Source organism: Engraulis encrasicolus, chromosome 24 (assembly GCF_034702125.1).
Source record: "Engraulis encrasicolus isolate BLACKSEA-1 chromosome 24, IST_EnEncr_1.0, whole genome shotgun sequence".
In the NCBI taxonomy this organism is placed as follows: Eukaryota; Metazoa; Chordata; class Actinopteri; order Clupeiformes; family Engraulidae; genus Engraulis; species Engraulis encrasicolus.
Window position 1 is genome coordinate 29942766 of NC_085880.1, and position 20000 is coordinate 29962765.

Below are 20000 nucleotides of genomic sequence, written 5' to 3' on the forward strand. Positions count from 1 at the left end.
CCTCTCTCTTATACTCTTATACTCTAGCCTCCACTTAGGGCCATTTGGAGCATTTTTTGTGGTGATATGTGACGGAGGTTGCAAAAAACAACAGTTAAAGTTTTTTCAGGAGCAGTTTTACATGTTTTATATGGTTTTAAGAATATGCTCACAACATGTATCTAAACTTCTGTTGTTATGGTATGTTCTGTTGTAAATGATGTTAACCTGTGTCCACATATGTTGAGCATATATTAGTGTGCCCTTTGTGCCATTCCACATATTTGTTTCCATGACTTGGTATGTGTGTGTCCCATAGACCGCAGTGAGGCGGCGCGTGCATTGATAGAGCTGGGGGCGGATGCGGGGGTGCAGGACTGTGACGGACAGCTCTGCATCACCGCCATGATTGGCAAGATGACCCCCGTGGTGAGTGACTAAGGGTCAATCACATGACAACATGCATTTTCTATTAGGTGTCTATTAGGGTGCATCAAATGCCCCCTATGAAAAAATATTGCCTTGGCCCTATAGTAAAAATGTTCAACATCCAGTAAAAACACACTGTGTGAAATATTAACAGCTACCTGTACAATCCTGTAGGCTCACAGGTGAAACACACAAAAGTCATACAGCTTAGCAATCTCTTGCTTGATACTAGCAGTGGGTCAGCTGGTTCATTATATTGGCTATATTTGTAATATGTGGCACTGGACTTCAGCTTTGGAATCCAGGTTGCCCATCAATATCACCATTATTTTGTATTTTCATGGGCCTGGTTGACCCAGTAGAATTCATCTAAATTTCAGCATATTTTACACAGAGTGATTTTACTGTGCATAGAACATTTTTATCACACAGCTGAGGCAATATGTTTTTATTGGGTAGCTCTATGCAGCGAAATGTCCATTTCTATGCTAAGATTCTGACTATCACCATTATTTTCTATTTTCATGGGGCTGGTGGACCCGGTAGACTTCATCCAAATTTCAAAATATTTTACACAGTGTGTTTTTACTGAGTGTAGAGCATTTTTACTATCGGGCCAAGGCAATATTTTTTCATAGGGGGCGTTTGATGCACCCTAGTGTCTATGGCTGATTTTCATTGCTTTTCCAGAGGCACACATGTGCACGCACACACAATATGAATACATTCATAATCATAAAAAAGTGTCAGTTATAGATTGGCACAATGACAGAGATTGGCAAAGAGACTGAGAGCAAATCACATTACGGACATCGTGGAATCATTTTCTATAAAAGCTCTTTTATGACCCATAGTCATGACGGCTATAAATTCTATAAACATAAGGCCTTCATGAAGCATAGTTGTCCGATGTGGAACTGTTACTAACCCTTATAGTTACTAACCTGTTACTAACCCGTATAGTTACTAACCTGTTACTAACCCTTATACTGTAGTTACTAACTGTTACTATAGCTGTACATCGCAGCAATGATAAGCCCTGGTGTTGAGTCAGTGAAGGTGCAATGATTGTGATATTCTGTATTGTAATACAGTAAATTAGTGCCTTTTGCTTTACACAAAATAAAAATATATAATATTAGGGTGATTTTATAAAAATAAAACAATGCACGGCAGAACTATCCATGGATATATACATATGTAGGTTTCACTGGTGAAGGCTGATAAAGTCACTCACCAAGTCCCATTGTGCGCATACAGAATATACAAATCATTTGTGTCAAATGTCAGTTGAATACAACATTATTAGTGAACTTACTTAGTGAATATTATTATCCAAAACAACTAAGTAAACTTATTTTGTGTATTTTGGTAGAATACATCAGTAGTATATACTGAATTTTAGTTGTGTTTGTTCCTGCTAGGCCCATCTGGCCCTGAACCAGTTCCATGTGACGGACAGGATGACCCGGCAGCAGTTCTACTACCTCCACCTGCTGGAGCCAGAGCCACACTGCAAGAAGAAAACACGCTCACCTGGTAGGCCACTGTGTTTACCCTCACAAGACAGACACTGCATAGTACACACACACACACACACACACACACACACACACACACACACACACACACACACACACACACACACACACACACACACACACACACACACACACACACACACACACACACACACACACACACACACACACACACACCAACTCACAACGCATGACATAACACAACAGCACGATACGCCGTGTTTATCACAGACATAAACATTACAGGTATGAACTAGATGAAGGTGGGCAAGCCTCTACTTGGCAGCAGATACTGCGCTTCTCTTGAATGAGCTGTGCTCACATGCTGACGTTTGGCTTGAGGTTAAATTTGTGTTTTCTAGTATTTCTAGTAGTAAAAATGCCATAAATTAATTATGTACCAGGTTTTGTGTCCTCTGTATTGTTATATTCTTGGTCAGGGTTCGACTCCATTAATCGTTTGCTGCAATCTTTCCCATCAATCCTTAGTACACAAAAAATGTTTGCTGAGTGATTACACTCTGTTTCAGTGTTTCGTTTATTTGTTTTTTAGGAACAGTCTGCAGTGAGCCAACGTCACCGGTAAGGCACTTTGCTATTCTGTTAACCCTGATCATTTTAATAGTTGTTTTGAAACATTCATAGCTTGTAGTCACGGGTTAATATCTCTTTTGTGTTGCACGGCAGGTTTTTTTTCAAATGAAGTACATAATTAATAACATACATGAAGTACATAATATAACATACATGAAGTACATAATAATACCTTGAATGACGACAGCAATGTAATACCATAGTAATGTTAAGTAAAGTTCAGCAGTAACATTATTCTAATTCTGTCAATAAGCTGCCCTAGCTATACTCTATCATAAGATAATCAACATGGCCAGCAAGATTGCTTGCCAGCCACTAAATATCATGGCCATGACTGTTGAAGCAAGGGTGGTAAAGAAGGCAAATACTATATGTGAAGGTCTTACATCAAGCATATGAGTTGTTGCCTTCAGGTAGGAGGTTAAAGATGCCTTCATTTAAGACAAACAGAGCCCGCAGATCATTTATACCTACTAGTATATCCATGTTAAATAAGACAACTGTAACTAAGACTGAATAGCACATTGCACTTTGGTACTGAATAACTGCACTTTACTGTGTTTAAGTTGGTTTTTTTGTCAACCTGTCTTCTTGTCCTATAGAGGGAGGGGGGGGGGGGGGGGGTTGTGTTTGTCTATTTCGTTTTTGTATATTGTAATGTCTTTGTAATTGTATCAGATGCACTGAAAATGGCACAGAACAATTTTCCGAAAGGACAAAAAACAATCTATCTATCTATCTACTGTATCTCTATTACTGTGTTTTGTTTTCCCGATCTTTTCGTAGGAAAACTCATATGCTTTTCTCGTTTGTGTCTTTTTGCACATGCATCTGTGCATGTGTTTGTGTGTGTGTGTGTGTGTGTGTGTGCGCGTGTGCGTGTGCGTGTGTGCGCGTGTGTGTGCATGTGTGTAGCTGGAGTTTATTGTGAGGCAGGGGAAGCTGGATCTCGTAATGCACCCGGTGGTCCTGAAGCTCATCACGGTCAAGTGGGACCTTTACGGCAGGTGGGTGCCCTATAGCAGAGATTCTAGGAGTATTATCCAGTCTCTCTGCCTATAGTGTCGACATGACAACGCTTCTAATACGTTCGTAACATTCCTCTTCTTAGATTCTTCGGAAATAATCTAACCCTGTTACCTAATGCTGTTCTCCATATGTGTGTGTGTGCATACTTTATTTATGTGTACTGTGTGTGTGTGTGTGCGTGTGCGTGCGTGCGTGCGTGTTTGCTACTGTAGGCTGGGAGCTTGGATACTGCTGGTGCTGAACTTCCTCTTCATCCTGGCCTGGACCACCGTGGCCATCTCTGTGTCTGTGGTCAGGGACAAGGGCAAACCATACGTCTTCCCAGAGGTGACACACACACCTTGGTACACTTTTGCCACACACGCATGTGCGATATGGTTCTTGATTGTGATGGGCTTATTGGGCGTTCCAAGCGTTGGTAAATCGTCCGTAAACAAAAACCATTCTAAGCCAAGATTCTACGAGTGTCTAAGATAAACGATTGCATCTAAGTTGATTGGTAGAATCTGGTGCAGTTGGGGTAGGGAGACTACAGGAAGAGCATATTGGAATGTCAGTGTGATTGCAAAGACGTCTCATTCCTGTATGCATCTTGCTTCGCTGAGTTTATGTTGCAAAGTTTGTGTCTTGCAGTGCGATGAGCACACGCAGGCCCAGTGCTGTTACTGTGGTAACCGACCACTTCCTCAACTGAATGTCGCGAGGCAAATGAATTGTTATTACAGCACTAAATAAATATTGAAAGAACCATTGAAAGAAAAGAAGTCTGCGATTAAATGCAGAAGATAAGCAATAAGTGTTTAATTTTGTTCGATTCTGCTTCGCATTGTGCTCCAACTCCCCTTACAAAGTAAAGAGGACGTGTTCACACCATCGCCCAACAGTTCTTACAGTTCTTAACTCATTGAGTGCCAGCCATTTTCAAATTCAGACTGGGGGGTGCAGGCTTTTTTCAACGTTTGAGTGATTTTTTAAGAGCCATAAAAAATTGAGTTCTTTGTCCATGTGAACAACATACCAGATCAACGTGTTAGGCCCCACCCCCCATTGAAAAACGCAATTGACTTGATATCAAGTCTTTGGCACTGTGCCATACATTCTGAAAAGACTCGTTTTCAAGTCCATGGCAGTGAAAGAGCTACCTGGGTGCTGAATCCAACACAAACCATAAATGAATGAGGGAAGCAAAGGACAGCACTCTTCAGATTTTTTCTGTGTCTGTTCGCCCAACGCCCCTCACCCTTTACAGTATAAATTGAACACAAACCACGGCCTCTCCTGGCTTATTCCTTAAATTTCAAACTCAATTCATGCGTTTCTTGACGTGTGTGTGTGCATGTATGTGTGTGTGTTCGCGTGCATACGTGTGTGTGCATGCATGCATGCCTGTGTGTGTGTGTGTGTGTGTGTGTGTGTGTGTGTGTGTGTGTGTGTGTGTGTGTGTGTGTGTGTGTGTGTGTGTGTGTGTGTGTGTGTGTGTGTGTGTGTGTGTGTAGGACTGGTGGCGAGTGTTGGTGGTGGTGCTGGCTCTGCTGCTGACTGGCCAGGAGGTGTTCCGGGAGGTTCGAGAGGTGCAGGTGAGCCTCACGTCTGTCTGATGATACTTCATGCCTCATAAGTGCTGTATCTGCACAGGTCAATGACATTTCTAAGTAGCGGAAGTAAGTTTGTACAACTTCAGCTAATGCCCATAAATTAATGTGTAATTAGAAATACGCAAATGTACAAGCAATGAAGCTTAGATAATCCAGCATCCAGTCTTTTCTTAAATGAGTTTGCTCGGAGATGCAGAAAGAATTTCAATGTTAAGTGGTATTGGACGCCGTATTGCATCGCAGGTGTCCCGCAGGAAACTCAGACGATGGCAGAGCTGGAGCATCAAACGCATCAACGAGGACCTAGCCTGCACACACCCCATGTGGCCCGAGGTACACACACACACACACACACACACACACACACACACACACACACACACACACACACACACACACACACACACACACACACACACACACACACACACACACACACACACACACGGTAGCTCTGAAAAACAACCTGTTTTCAGAACACACGCACCCTTAATACGCATACAGTGCATGCATGTGTGTATGTTTGTGCGTTTAATATGTTGTGTGTGTGTGTGTGTATCCTTAAAAGCATGTGCCTGTGTTTTCTGCAGGAGCGGCATTACCTGGAGGAGCAGATCAGGTTCATCAGGAATATGAAGGGCAGCTACGCACAGGACCTCTGGTACACACCGCTCCACCCCTAACATAAGATTGCATAATGCGTAACTTTTCGTTAGAAGGCTGCCCCTTCATACATATAGTGCTTTTTATTACACAAACGTGTTTTGGCGTGTGCCTTCTTCAAATTGTGAGTCCCGTATCCTTGCTGAAATTGTAATGCACATTTTGTCACATAGTGTTACTTCTATTCTTTTGTCCAACAATCTTCGATATGAAGAACAATCTTATGTATGATCATACAATACCGTCCACAAATTATACAATACCGTTAATGAACTAGACGAATGCCTTGTGTTAAGAATTTCCAATTGGATGAGGTGTTTGCCACTCATGGGTATTTGGTATTTTTAATAAGGTCCCACCTTCAAAGGCTTTACACTTTTTAAAGTGTATTGATGTGAACAAATTATTTCATTTATTTCTTGATTTCTTTGATGGTTTTTAATGTCATGTGAAATGTATGAATCTGTATTGGCCATGAAATAGCCACAGCTGCTTCACTGGCTATAAATGAAAACAAGCAAACAAACCACTCATGGGAGTTTCTGATTGGCTTGTGATCCACAGGAACATCTTTGATTGGCTGGTATACGTGCTGCTGATCGCGGTCCTGGGGCTGCACATGGCCGACATCTTCCTGGTGTCAGGGTCCTTGCGTGCCTACAGTCTCAGGGTCTTCGCCGTGGTCGTCATCTTCCTCTGGCTGCGGCTGATGAAACACGTCCGAGCCTTCAGGTAATAACGTCCACCGATTGGCTGCTGAGCCTTTGGACTGGCGCCTGATTTGGTGCTGTAATGAGTAGCCTTTGGCGGTCTTTAGGGATGTGTTTGATTGAAAGGTCAATCCACAGGAAAGGGACTTGATAGGTTTCTTAGCCTTGGGTGGTATTGTCTGCTTAGGAAAATAACACTTCAGTGGATATAACATCCCAGTGGATTATAGTGCACACACACACACACACACACACACACACACACACACACACACACACACACACACACACACACACACACACACACACACACACACACACACACACACACACACACACACACACACACACACACACACAGGCACACACACACACACACACACAGGCACGCACACACGCACACACACACACACACACACAGGCACTCACTCACCTCAGAGAAACATTCTCTCACACACAGAGACACACACAGGCAGAAATACACACACATACTCACACATGCATACATGCACAGACAGACATGCGTCCCTGTGGGGATGCAGCGCAATTACTTAACACAGTACACCATGTCCTAACATCACTAAGGAAATAACACCACTTCCTACGCGCTCTGCCTAGACTACAGTGTGCTCTCCAACATTAAACAAAGCCCCCTTTGTGACAGTGGAGTTGTCATCAAGCCATTATAGTCTTCTTTTTAAAAACTCTGATGTACGAACAAGCTTGGAATACAGTATCCGTTGTAATCAGGCACTCGAACGCTCAATTAGATTTCACCTCCTTTTCTAAGTAGCCATTGTTGTATTGGCACCTCCGTGGATGAACAGAACAATAGCTCTCCCACCTGACTCCAGCCTTCCAAGACTGGCTCTCGGGTTTGTAGCCGTTACCATGGTGATGTGTGTAAGTGGGGAGGTTTTTTTTTTTCTTTATCGTTCGGACGGCCCCAGGCACTGCAGGCCAGTGTGCCACCTGTGTTGCGTGATAGATTACCTGCTCCCTCGCACGTGTCATTGTCACCATCAGCCCAGTCTCACCTTAGGGAGGCGCACACCCGGCAGGTGGGTTTTCTTTTCTTTCCCCTAGCAACCTCATGAACCCCACCAACCCCCCTTCGGTTACTATAGCAACGGTTGATCAGTGGCGTGGTTGCTATGGGAAGTGAGTGGTGCGCGGCCCATATGGCTGATACAAAGGCAGATACTATGGGGGACAATGGGACTCCACTGGACTCAAGTCACACATGTCTGTGACTGCTGCCGTGACATGAATGACAGGGAGTAAGGGGGTAGTCTTCACATAAGGGGTAACTCTGGTCTAGCTTGGTGAGAATGAGAATGAAAACTGACACAACGCATGTAGACGCTGGCTGAATTTGAAATGTTCACATATTCACTTTGTATGTATATTGAATACAGTGTACTGTGTAGGAAACAAGACAATGTAACAGGCCAATTAGTCACTATTGGCAATTTACATGTTATCTTGCCAGGTATGTTGTGTTTTGCAATGAATGTTACGTGGATATTGTATTGCCTTGTATAGTATATTATGTGTATCGTATGTGTAAGCTGCTAGACACCTTACTATCCTTCGGAATACATAAAGGAACTCTACCCTACTCTACTCTACTCTTTAATTTCTTAACGAAGCAGGTAGTAAACAATAGAACATTCTGGAAACAGCCCTTGTTTCATCCACCTTGTCAGTGTGACGGAGGTCATCTTGCACCTGTTCACCCCCCTCCGGGATCGAACGTGCAACCTCGTCAACTACAACAGTCCGGCAATGGGAGACACAGTACGATACCGCTGGGCCAAGAGACTAGTCTCTCGGCCCAACGGCACTGAGACTGTATGAGGCTATCGGAGGGAGGTTTACCAACGTTCCACGCCAACTCTGCTAGTTAGCCTCTGTTACATCAGATTGACTTAATGATGTTTGTTGATTGGATTAATTTGCCTCTGTAGTTGTGTTTTCCTTTCACATTAAACATAATAATAAGCGTAATGCGAGGATTACACCTCTGGTGTGTGTAAAAGAGTGCACGTGTGTGTCTGTGTGTATATGTATGTACGTTATGTGTCATCAGTGTGTGTGTGTCTGTTTTTAGGGTGATGGGTCCCTTCATCGTGATGCTGGGGAAGATTGTGGGAGACGTACTGCGCTTCCTCTTCCTGTACGCTGAGATATACATCCCCTATGCCTGCGCTTTCTGGATCATATTCGGAGGTCAGTGAGTGTGTGTAGTGCACGCAAGTGTGTGTGTATGTGTGCCCACGCATGTGTATGCGTGCCCACGCATGTGTATGCGTGCCCACACGGGTGTGTGTTGAGTGTGTGTGCATCCTAAACGCTGAGATATACATTCCCAATGCCTGTGCTTTCTGGATCATATTTGAAGGTCAGTATGTTGTGTGTTTCGTTAGCCTAGTAAACCAGCGCCACCCACTGGACGCCGACATTTTTCGGCTGCGAGTGGTCGTCTAGCCTCGCATCGGTCGAACATTTTGAACACTGTGCCCTGAGTCTGGCAAACCAATCACAACGCAGAGATTTGTTTTGAATTTGTTTTGAATCAAAGCGGGCAGAGTTTTGAGGGAGTGACGACGAAGCTTGCAACGTTGGGAAAGCACATCAACGAGAAAGATCGCTGATTGGTCAGAGCGCCGGCCTATAGGCACAGGCACGGGTTGAAAAGGATGCAACGGGTGGGGCATTAGTCTATTTTATTTTTAATACTAAGGGAGGGCATTGGGAGGCTCATGATGAGGTCAAGGGGGCATTTGGAGGATTATGATGAGGTCCAGGGGGCATTTAAAAAAAGTTGAGAACCACTGCTGTAGATGGATGTGTACTGTGCAGGTAGTTGTGTGTGCGTGTGTGTGTGCCTGTGTGCCTGTGTGCGTGCATGCGTGCGTGTGTAAATGTGTGCGTACATTGAAATATGGTGCAGCGTGTTGCTGCGTATATCAGTAGGGAGGCGTGGCTATGCTCCAAGGCTGTTCTTGTAAATATGAGATGAAAAGGTTATGGATAATTACTCTGCTCCTTCAACTATTACATCCACAAATAATCCCAGCATCCATTTCCATAGCAACAAAAACAGGCATAACTTCAGTAAACCTACATCGCATGGTTAGCACTAAAGTACTCCCTTGTGGTTCCTCTAGAGCAGGGGTCCCCAAACTAAGGCCCGGGGGCCGGATGCGGCCCGCCACACATATTAGAAATTAAAAGGAATACATGTGGTATTTTAAATGGAAAAACATGTGAAGTAGTCACTTCTTTTGCAAATCACAAGTAATGATGAACTATTTTTTGCTGGAAATTATGGCTATAACAGGCAGTGGCCTAGTATACAGCCCACATGATTCATCCCGGCCCCTAATCACAGTCAGGAAAGTTTGGGGACCCCTGCTCTAGAGCGTGTTAACAGTAATGGAATAGGTCGAATATAGGCAGGCAGGGTCTCACTGTGCTTTAAAGCTTAAAGTGATACTGTCCCATTTTTGGAAATAAGCTCATATTGAACCTCCCCTTGAGTTAAATAGTTGAGTTTTACCTTTCTCCTGTACTTTCAGCCGTTCTCACTCTGAGTATGGCAGTGCAAATTTTACCTCCATGCTAGCAGTTAACATTGAGTCCTATGAGACCAGCTGGCGGCTAACTGGTCTCATAGGACTCAATGTTAACTGCTAGCTTGGAGTTAAAATTTGCACTGCCGTACCCAGAGAACGGTTGAAAGTACAGGAGAACGGTAAAACCCTATTATTTAACTACAGGGGAGGTGTAAAATAAGCTTATTTCCAAAAATGGGACAGTGTCCCTTTAAGTAAAATGGATGGGTAGGTGATTATTTGCCCTGAATGAAACTTGTTTTGTACCCTATAGTACCTCTGATACAATTACAAGACATAACAGTAGCATGATACACAACAGGGCATGATACACAAATTGTGGACCCCTACTCTGTCCCTTTAGCCACGCACATGCGCACACATGCACACAAATACAAATGGACAAACACACACAGGAACAATAGGAAAAGTTTGGAGGGCTTTGGCGTTTTTGACACACACACACACACACACACACACACACACACACACACACACACACACACACACACACACACACACACACACACACACACACACACACACACACACACACACACACACACACACACACACACACACACACACACACACACACACACACACACACACACACTATACACAAAGCATGCCTAGACATTCTCACACCAAGACCACTTGATAACATCTCTTGGTTCACATATTAACCACTCACACACAGCACGCATTGTCCCTCTGGTGAACATGCAGCGGCTGTTATCGTAGCATTCGGAGCAGTGCATTCTGTTGCAAGAACATGTTCAGATATGCATTTGCATTCCTGCTAAATTCAGATACACACTACCAGGGTTTAGATCGTGTTTTCAAGAGATCTTGACACACACACAACACAACTTAAGCTGGAATTATGGAAAACTGGAAGAACTTTGTTTTAGGTTTTCTTTTAAACCAATTGAGCAACTTGAGAATATCACACCTGTTACCTCTAAGCTTGAAAAGAGGGGCACCGGTTTCCAGCTCAGCTCGTTTGACTGCCATCACCATGACAAAATAGAATACATTTTATTTAGACTATACACACACAGTGTAAGTAAGTTATCAGGGCCGCAGATAGCTTTGACTGGGCCCAGGACAAAGTCACCTGAAAAGGCCCCTCACCCAATACATACAATTCTGGGCCCCCTCTTGTCCCTGGGCCCGGGACAACCCCCCCTGTCAGCTTCCCCTTATGAGCTAATAATGCTGTCTGTGCGATGATGTTTAAAGAGTCATGCCTATGGCCTCACCTAAGGGATGGAACCTGACTTGCAATGCCACTACTGTACATGTATATACTACCGCAGTACATAACAATTGAAAGACATTACATCACGCCTGTTGCCTCGCCCCAGTGGTAGATCCTGTATTGCACTCATCATGTCTGTGGAACTCTGTGTGCTTTGGCCTTATCAGCACCATATGTTCTCAACTCAGTTGCTGTGACAACATGTCACTTCCCTCCCTCTAGTAGTGTTGTCTTATGTAAGGGCAAGGGTGCTGAGAGCAACTACACTATGCGCTTGTTGCTTCATTACAGAGAGTGAGTGAGAGTGTGGCTCTATACTCGTACTCAGGGCCGATGACAGCTTTGACCCTGCCCGGGACATCTAAAAGTCCACCCAGCTAATACATACAATGTAATGAAAACCCAGTTCTGGTCCTCCTCTCTCCCTGGGCCCGAGGCAACTGACCCCTTTGTCCCTTCCTATCAGCTTCCTCTCTAATACTAATATACTTTACTAATGATGAATGGTAACCAAGACTTTTTACATAAAAGCTCTGTTAATATGTGTGTATTTAACCTGTGAAATAGGTGGCTTCCCTCACTAAACTACGGAAATTTCTTCCTTGACATCATGGTATTTCTACTGGCACATGTTTATTTATCTTACTGAAAATTACCCAACAACAACAACTTTACTTCCTGAGACAACTGAAGATTTGTGATGTACTGCATGATTAATTTGAGCACATATCTGAACACTAGTGTGATGTAAATGTGGATGTAGTAGGGTAGACTTAGGCTGAGTGAAGATATCAATGTTTTTTCCATTTACTTTCCCTCTTCTATTATGTTGCACAATGAACAGCTAGGGTATTGGGCAGGGGTCGGCGATTCAAATATTTTCAGTACTTAAGAATGCCCAAGATGCAATATGATACGATACGATTCGATTCGATTCGATCGTCAGCCATAGGATTAATGAATCGATACATATTGATTATTATTTTCACCCCTAATGCCCACCTGAATCACATTTCCCCAAGCATGGCATAAATGTGAACTTAGTAGAATAGAGCTATTACATTACATTACACTTAGCTGGCTTTAATCCAAAGCGATTTACAGTTATGTTTGGGGTATTGGTTACAGTCCCTGGAGCAAAGTGGGGTCAGGCGCCTTGCTCAAGGGCACCTCAGCCATGGAGTGAAGTAGGGAGTGGAAGGGTTGGATTCGTAGCTGCAACCCTGTGATCTACAGTCCAACTCTCAAACCACGACACCACGGCTGCCCCGTGGTGGCCCATTACTTCATTGATTCCAAGGGGAAATGAAGGCATGGAGTGGAAAAAAACCATGTGATATCCATGTGAGTCATGTGACTTGTGTGTCCCCCAGGCACGGCGGCGGTGCCCAGCATGCAGACGGTGCCCAAGCTGCTGTACAGCCTGTACCGCATCACGCTGGTGGACGAGTACGAGTTCGACGCCATGGTGGCCGTGGACTCCATCATGGCACACCTGCTGTGTGGCACCTTCCTAGCCCTGTCTGCAGTGCTGTGTGTCAACCTGATGATAGCCCTGCTCTCAGACACCTTCCAGAGGTACAGTAGGATACTGTGAAAGGCTATTACATGACAAACAGATACCCAGCGTACTGTATGCATGTGAGAGCTACTGTCATAATAATGGCACAACTGCTCTATGTCACCTTCCTGGCCCTCTAAGCTGATGATCGCCCTGCTCTCAGACACCTTCCAGAGGTACGGTAGCACAAAAAACAATCAGAGGGGACATAGTCTTACATGTATTAAAACATATAAACAAAAGTTTGTGGCAATGCCTTCTCTGCAGTGCTGTGTAAACCTGATGAGTGGCCTGCTTACTGCAGCTGGGGTTGCCGGCGACCCTATTCACTTGCTGAAAATGCTTAACTACATCATAACAATATTGCTATGACATTACAGAGCCATAGTGCTGCGCTAAAGGGTTAAGCAGTAGGTTATAGCATGGAGGGGATACACAAGGCAAAAACATAATCGTAATGCCAACAAAATCTCATATCACACTCTGTAACTAGGCTATACTGCTGCACTTTGCATGCCCTCACACTCTGTATTTTGCTGTGTGTGTCCTCTTTGTAATAAGTCATGCTGGATAAAAGCATCTGCTAAAGGTAATGTAATATACAGTAATGTAACTCGGTAACACACATGCAAACACACACATGCACGCGCACACAAAGAGCATCAAGCTTTCAGCGCTGCATGCAGTTGGCAATCCTCTATCTTTTATCCGAGGGTGACTCAGATGCCCAACGTTGACAAATTGTCACAGAGTCCCTGGATCTGTCCTGAAAACTGATGGCGGAATGACGAGCAATAATGAGATATTTATCTAGTCTGCATCGATATCTATTGTCTGCATCGATATCTAGTCTCTGGTTTCTCTCATCTAGCTGGCTCTTCTTCGGTGTGTACAGCATACTGCGCACTGGAGCATGTCCTGTGCTGATTTGTGGTCTTGATGTCTGTGCTGTACAGTGGTGATGAATATGGGGGAGTATACTAGCAATGTGATTGCAATATGAAGCAGAAACGTGCGATATTTCGCAATGACGTTACTGACCCACTTCAGATCAAACTGTCTGTATGTGGCCCCTGTACTGAAATGAGTTTGACACGCCTGTGCTAGAGCAATATCATCCTAAACAATGACTTAAGGTCTTCAGAGTCTCCTCTACTGGTTGTGCCTACTGCTTAGGGTAAAATGCAGACTGGGTAAAATGCTATTTAGCCATTATGCTGCCAAATGCTGAAACCAGCTTCCTGTTCAAATTAGAACTGCCCCAGCAGTGTTGTGTTTTTAAAAGAAAAAATTAAAAACACCTTTATTTTCATCTTTGGTTTAGTTTAGTTACATACTCTGTGTAATACTTTCTTCCTTACCATAATATGTTTTCCCTTTTCTCTTCCTTTCCTCTCAAGCACATTGAATGACAGTTATGATAATATGCTATACAAATCTTAAAGGGACAGTTTGGTCAATTTCAACATGCATTTGTAATGCTCACACTACCCTGGACTTGTCAGTGCCTGAGATTTTTTTTTCTTTTTCTTCAGCCGTTTCCGAGATCCTGGTCATTGTAATGGGGGCAGCTCTTTGTTTACATTTCAAAAAAACATTTTTATTTATTCCCAAAAACATCCAAAAGGTTATAAAACATCGGCAGACATCTAGCAAACAGCAGTACCTTTTGGGAAAATATTTGGAGTTGGCCTATGTTTCATTTTTTAAAAATGTAAACAAACGCTGCCCCCATTAGAATTGCTCATATCTCGGAAAGGGCTGAGCCGAAAAATGTGGCATCACCAGGTACTGACAAGTCAAGGGTAGCGTGAGCAATACAACTGCATGTTGAAATTGACCAAACTGTCCCTTTAATGTTATTGCTATTGCTATTCTAGAATTAGTGTTTGCAGTTCTGTAGAACTATTTCAATGTGCTTTTCCATCATGATGTAATGGTGATATTGTTCAATTAAATTAGGGAGTTTTTCGTTTTTAGTCAATTGACATGATTATGTCCATGCTTAGAACAGTGTATGTGTGTGTATGGATGTGTGTGTATGGATGTGTGTGTGTGTGTGTGTGTGTGTGTGTGTGTGTGTGTGTGTGTGTGTGTGTGTGTGTGTGTGTGTGTGTGTGTGTGTGTGTGTGTGTGTGTGTGTGTGTGTGTGTGTGTGTGTGTGTGTGTGTGTGTGTGTGTGTGTGTGTGTGCGTGCGCGCGCGTGCGTGTGTGCCTGTGTGTCTGTGTGTCTGTACCTGTGCCTGTGGGTGTTTTGACAGGGTGTACGATAACGCGTTAGCCAACGCTGTGATGCAGCAGGCAGCCATCATCCTACAGGTGGAGGAGTCCATGCCAAGGCTGCGTCGTTTCTATGACAACCACTACATCCACGAGCACTGTGCGCCCCTTGGGGAGTACTATGACGATGACGTCACCACCGACCGCTACCAGTACGCCGAGATGAAGAAGATTACTTCACAAATAAAGGTGAGGAAATGGGAGTTTCGATTAAAAAAAAAAACTGAACAAAAAATCTGGGCCCTGCGTGGCCTAATGGTAGGGCACTGGGTTACTACGCTGGTGACCCGGGTTCAATTCCGGGCCGGGTGATTTGCCGATCCTCCCCCATCTCTCTATCCCACTTGCTTCCTGTCACCATCTCTGACTGTCCTATCAAATAAAGGCAAAAAGCCCTACAAATTGTGACATATGGCTGTGGCAGTGCACCAGTGTATTAAATGTGTAAGAGAAAATTATTCTTCATATGTGTAAGAAGAATCTGTGATACACTCATTGTGCCATATTAGGACTTACTAATTTCCTTGTGTCTCAAATGTGTTCAAGATTGTCTTGTCCACTTGTCCGTCATAGCGATCATCCGTTTTTGTCACTGAAAGTGTGTAACATGTGACTTTGTGTATTTGACCAGTGTAATATGTTTAGGGTAAGGTATTTACTGTGTAAGTACATAATAATACATTTTGTTACACCTACTGGGAAAATAAAATGTTAACCCATATGTGTGATATGACACTAGTCATTGAGTGTGTTTGGGGTTGTGTACTGAGGCGTATCAGCAAATTGTGGGTCCGATGTACAATTAACTCCAATGGACCCCCCAACTATGTGTAGCTATTTATTGAATGTATTTGTTGTACTGTATGTGTTTTTTATTGTAGGCCTATATGTTTTATGCCATTCATTCTGCTGTGCTGTAAATCAAATTGCCTTTTAAAGGACATTAAATCTTTCAAGTCAAGTAAAGTCAAAAGTCACTATATAGCTACATAAATCTGACTATGTGTGGGCCCCCTATATACATTGGGCTCTGGTGACTCAGTCACACTTTACCCCCCTGACCGACACCCCTGGTTGTGTAGTAAATTAGTTTGATGTATGTGTACAGGACACTCTAGTCACAGTGTGTACTCGTGTGTACTGTAGTGTAATAAATGAGTTTCACATATGTGTTGCAGGACACTCTGGATGAGTTTCTGGAGATCCAGAGAGAAGCTGACCTTAAAGATCCCCACGACGACAATGATGATGACATGGGTTCAGGGTGGGTGACTTTTAAAGAAAATATGATTGTTTGCTTCATTGTATGTCTCCATGCTCATATTCTTAGCATATCATCGGTAATTTCTTCATGAGGTAATGTAATGCTTTCCTATGGTATATCTGAGTTTGAAATACTACACTCTTTGGCCATGACATTCTGATAGTGCCACGGTGATCTCGGACATCACAGATTTCCATAATGCAATGGCAAGGTCATTGTTTTCATTATGGTTACTTTTGTTGCTGCTGCATGCAGAAGGTATTCAGTATTGAATTGACACAAGGTGTGCTTGCCCCCTGGGGGCCCAAGCGGTGGCCTAAGGAGATACGTGCAGTGCAGTGCAGTGCAGTGCCATGCAACGCAATGTTAAGCACTTGTCATACTGTAGCACCTGGCCCCGTCTCACAACTCGCATTACCACATGGTTATGTAACTCAGTTATGTTGCAGATGCTGAAGACGCTTCTCTAGCGCTGCTCATACTGTATATGCACTCACCATGCTTGGCCTGTATGCTCCGGATTGTCCTCGTATTGTATGCACCTCGTATTGTATGTAACGCTTGAAGCGGTTACACTGCACTCAGACAATAGCAAAAGTGAAATTTGAAACAAAAAGCTCTGCGCACTTAAATCCTTTTTGATTATTTTTTATTTCCATGCCCTGGGGGAGGTCTTAGCAGTTAAAAAAAAGAATTTAATGGTGTTTTCAAACCTGGTCCCTTTCAGGCATTTAAGCGAGCTCAGACCTGTGACTCATATGTGAACACTCCAAAGTGTGCTCAGACCCCTCGGAAGTCAAAGTACTGAGACCTTTATTAACATGGTCTCAGTACGGTTCACTTATGAGCCCTGACAAGTTACACTTGTGACTAGGTGTAATTACTTGAGGAGGGCTCTAGAGCAGTGGTTCTTAACCTTTTTTTCTTAATGCTCCCCCTTACCTGTGCCAAAGACAAGCCTCCCCCAACTCAAACTTCTACACTTGTATATGTACTAAAAATGGTTTTAAGTAATTAATTGCAATGATTCTTGCTTAAGATACTGAACAATATCATAATGCCTTTACATGGGGACCAAAACATGCATTAGTTTGGTTCTGATTTGGACTAATTATAATGTTCACAAGCTGAGTTTTGGTCACAACCTCAACACAAACTAAATCTCCCCCTGAAATCTCTGGCGCACCCCCAGGGGGTGCCCGCATCCCAGGTTAAGAACTACTGCTAGAGGACCGGGGGTGATCAAAAAGACGACTGACACTCCATAAAAGCCTAATGGGACTGGAAAGAGCAGTTGGTTCTTTTCATAATACACTCACAATTTGAACAAAAACAGAACTGAGATGAGTCCTTTTACTGTCTACTGTCCTTTTACTATCCTTTTACTGTTAGTGCACTTAAAGAGGACTGAGTTTGGTTCACTTAAAGGGAACTAACTAGGTGTGAAAAGTGTGCAGAGTGCAGACATGTACTTTATGGTCCTGCTGGTTTGTAAGGATGAAATGATCTAATAAAGGTAATGTAATGTAATGAAACGTAATGATGCTCCACAGGCAGAGGCGGCCGTCTTCGGCTGAGAAAGGGGGCAGCCTGAAGAGTCTCCATGTGATCCAGCGGCAGCAGAGCCTGGAGATGAGTGCCCTCCGCGCAGACGTCAGGGAGCTACAGGCACTCCTGCACCAGCTCATACGCTCCCAGACAGCCTGTAGGTTGACATACGTACGCACACACACACACACACACACGTACACACAAACACACACACACACACACACACACACACACACACACATGCCAACACACGCACACACACACACACATGCCAACACACGCACGCACATACGTATTCACACGCACACGCACAAACACACACACTGACACGGACACACCCACACACAAGCACACTCATGCTTGCTTTCTCTCTCTCTCTCCCTCCATCCCACTCTTGTTCTCTCGCGCGCGCGCACACACACACACACACACACACACACACACACACACACACACACACACACACACACACACACACACACACACACACACACACACACACACACACACACACACATTATCCAAAGACACAATAACAAAGGGTGAAACATCATAGAAAGTGTTGTTTACAGGTACCTATAGATCACTTACTGTGCCTTAACTTTGACTTCAGATGCCCCATTAGGTGATTTTTGTCATCCTGTCTACAGCTGTTGTGCCCTGTGTCGTGTTTGTGTAATAATAATGAAAACAGGTACTCTGAGCTGTTCTTGGTGCTCATTTATTGCTGGGATAACCTGAACGGATTGACGCAGCAAACGTCAATACATAGAAATCAGGACCCCTCTATCACACTTGACAGGTGCCTGTCAAAGTGCCTGTTATAAATGTTACACCCTGGCGAAATATTTGCATAGGTCTGCCTTGCATTACGTTGCTCTGCACGACTTCTTTCAAATGTTTCTGTGTAAAGGTGAGCAACACATTCTTGGTATTAAAAAACGGTCCAAAAAAGATCTTGAATGGCCATTTGATAAGTGGGCAAAACATGATTATGGGATAAACAGACAAATATAGGCCCACTACAGGTCTTTACCCCCCACCAGTGAACCATTGCCCTTGACAATAATGCCTCTATTGTGTGCCTCTACAGATAGGGACCCTGGAAGAAGGCTATATTCAAGTCACAGTGAAGAAGCAGAGGTGGACGTTGAGAACAGGTGGGCATACTATTTCATTATGTTAAAATGGCTGAAAGCCTTTTAATTATCTGCCTCTGCCTTTTTTCAGTTCTTCTTTTAGAAGGCAAAGTGCACTGACATGTTTTATTTTTATTTTATTTGTATAGAGCGGGGGGTGGGGGGGGGGGGGGGTTGGGGGGGTGGTCAACCAATGTCTCGAGGGCCATTTGCTGCCCTTGAAACCGTTTTATCTGCCCCCCCCCCCCCCCAACATAATTTTAATGTTATGCAGTTTCACATGAAATATGACATACGTGTATTTTGTCAAGGAATCTTAGAAATTCCATTTACAATACAATCAAGTTATATTCAGGGGACCTAGAGAAAGTGGGGTCTGTTGTAAAGGTGGCTGCCTTCAATATAGGCCTAAAGTTCAGGAGGAAATCCTGGTTTGTGTTCATAGTACGGCCCTGCAATTTGAAGTGGCCCTTCGAATGAAAAAGGTTCCCCACCCCTGGTATAGAGGGTCAGGAACTGGATCATGGGGGCGGAGACACATTTTTCAATTTTCAACAGAGCTCATGCCTCCCTCCACCAAACGTTTCTCAGGTCGGCAGTTGAAGTGCCAATGAAATTAGTGGTAGGTCTACAACCAGGCCAAGAGTGCATCACCTCTGCCAAAATCCCTGGCCAGCATTTTTCATGATGGTACACTGATTTCTTTCATCTTGTTGCAGACGGGAAGAATCTCAGACAGGACTGCAGCGGACGCCACAAGGTGCAACGAGTGGTGCTGACA

At 43.8% G+C, this 20000-nt stretch overlaps 1 protein-coding gene across 1 annotated transcript in view; it reads left to right on the forward strand.

Moving 5' to 3' along the window:
* Window positions 1-20000, forward strand: part of si:ch73-193i2.2 (transient receptor potential channel pyrexia) — a 24665-nt gene that overhangs the window by 4425 nt on the left and 240 nt on the right. Inside the window, exons 7-22 of the mRNA XM_063191257.1 lie at window positions 299-408; window positions 1833-1947; window positions 2503-2531; window positions 3459-3550; window positions 3785-3899; window positions 5069-5149; window positions 5411-5500; window positions 5758-5828; window positions 6395-6562; window positions 8654-8772; window positions 12798-13002; window positions 15247-15454; window positions 16444-16529; window positions 18083-18234; window positions 19174-19240; window positions 19939-20000. The exon at window positions 19939-20000 is cut by the window's right edge and continues 240 nt beyond it. Coding sequence (XP_063047327.1) covers window positions 299-408; window positions 1833-1947; window positions 2503-2531; window positions 3459-3550; window positions 3785-3899; window positions 5069-5149; window positions 5411-5500; window positions 5758-5828; window positions 6395-6562; window positions 8654-8772; window positions 12798-13002; window positions 15247-15454; window positions 16444-16529; window positions 18083-18234; window positions 19174-19240; window positions 19939-20000 — 1770 coding nt within the window. The remainder of the gene's footprint in view (window positions 1-298; window positions 409-1832; window positions 1948-2502; window positions 2532-3458; window positions 3551-3784; window positions 3900-5068; window positions 5150-5410; window positions 5501-5757; window positions 5829-6394; window positions 6563-8653; window positions 8773-12797; window positions 13003-15246; window positions 15455-16443; window positions 16530-18082; window positions 18235-19173; window positions 19241-19938) is intronic.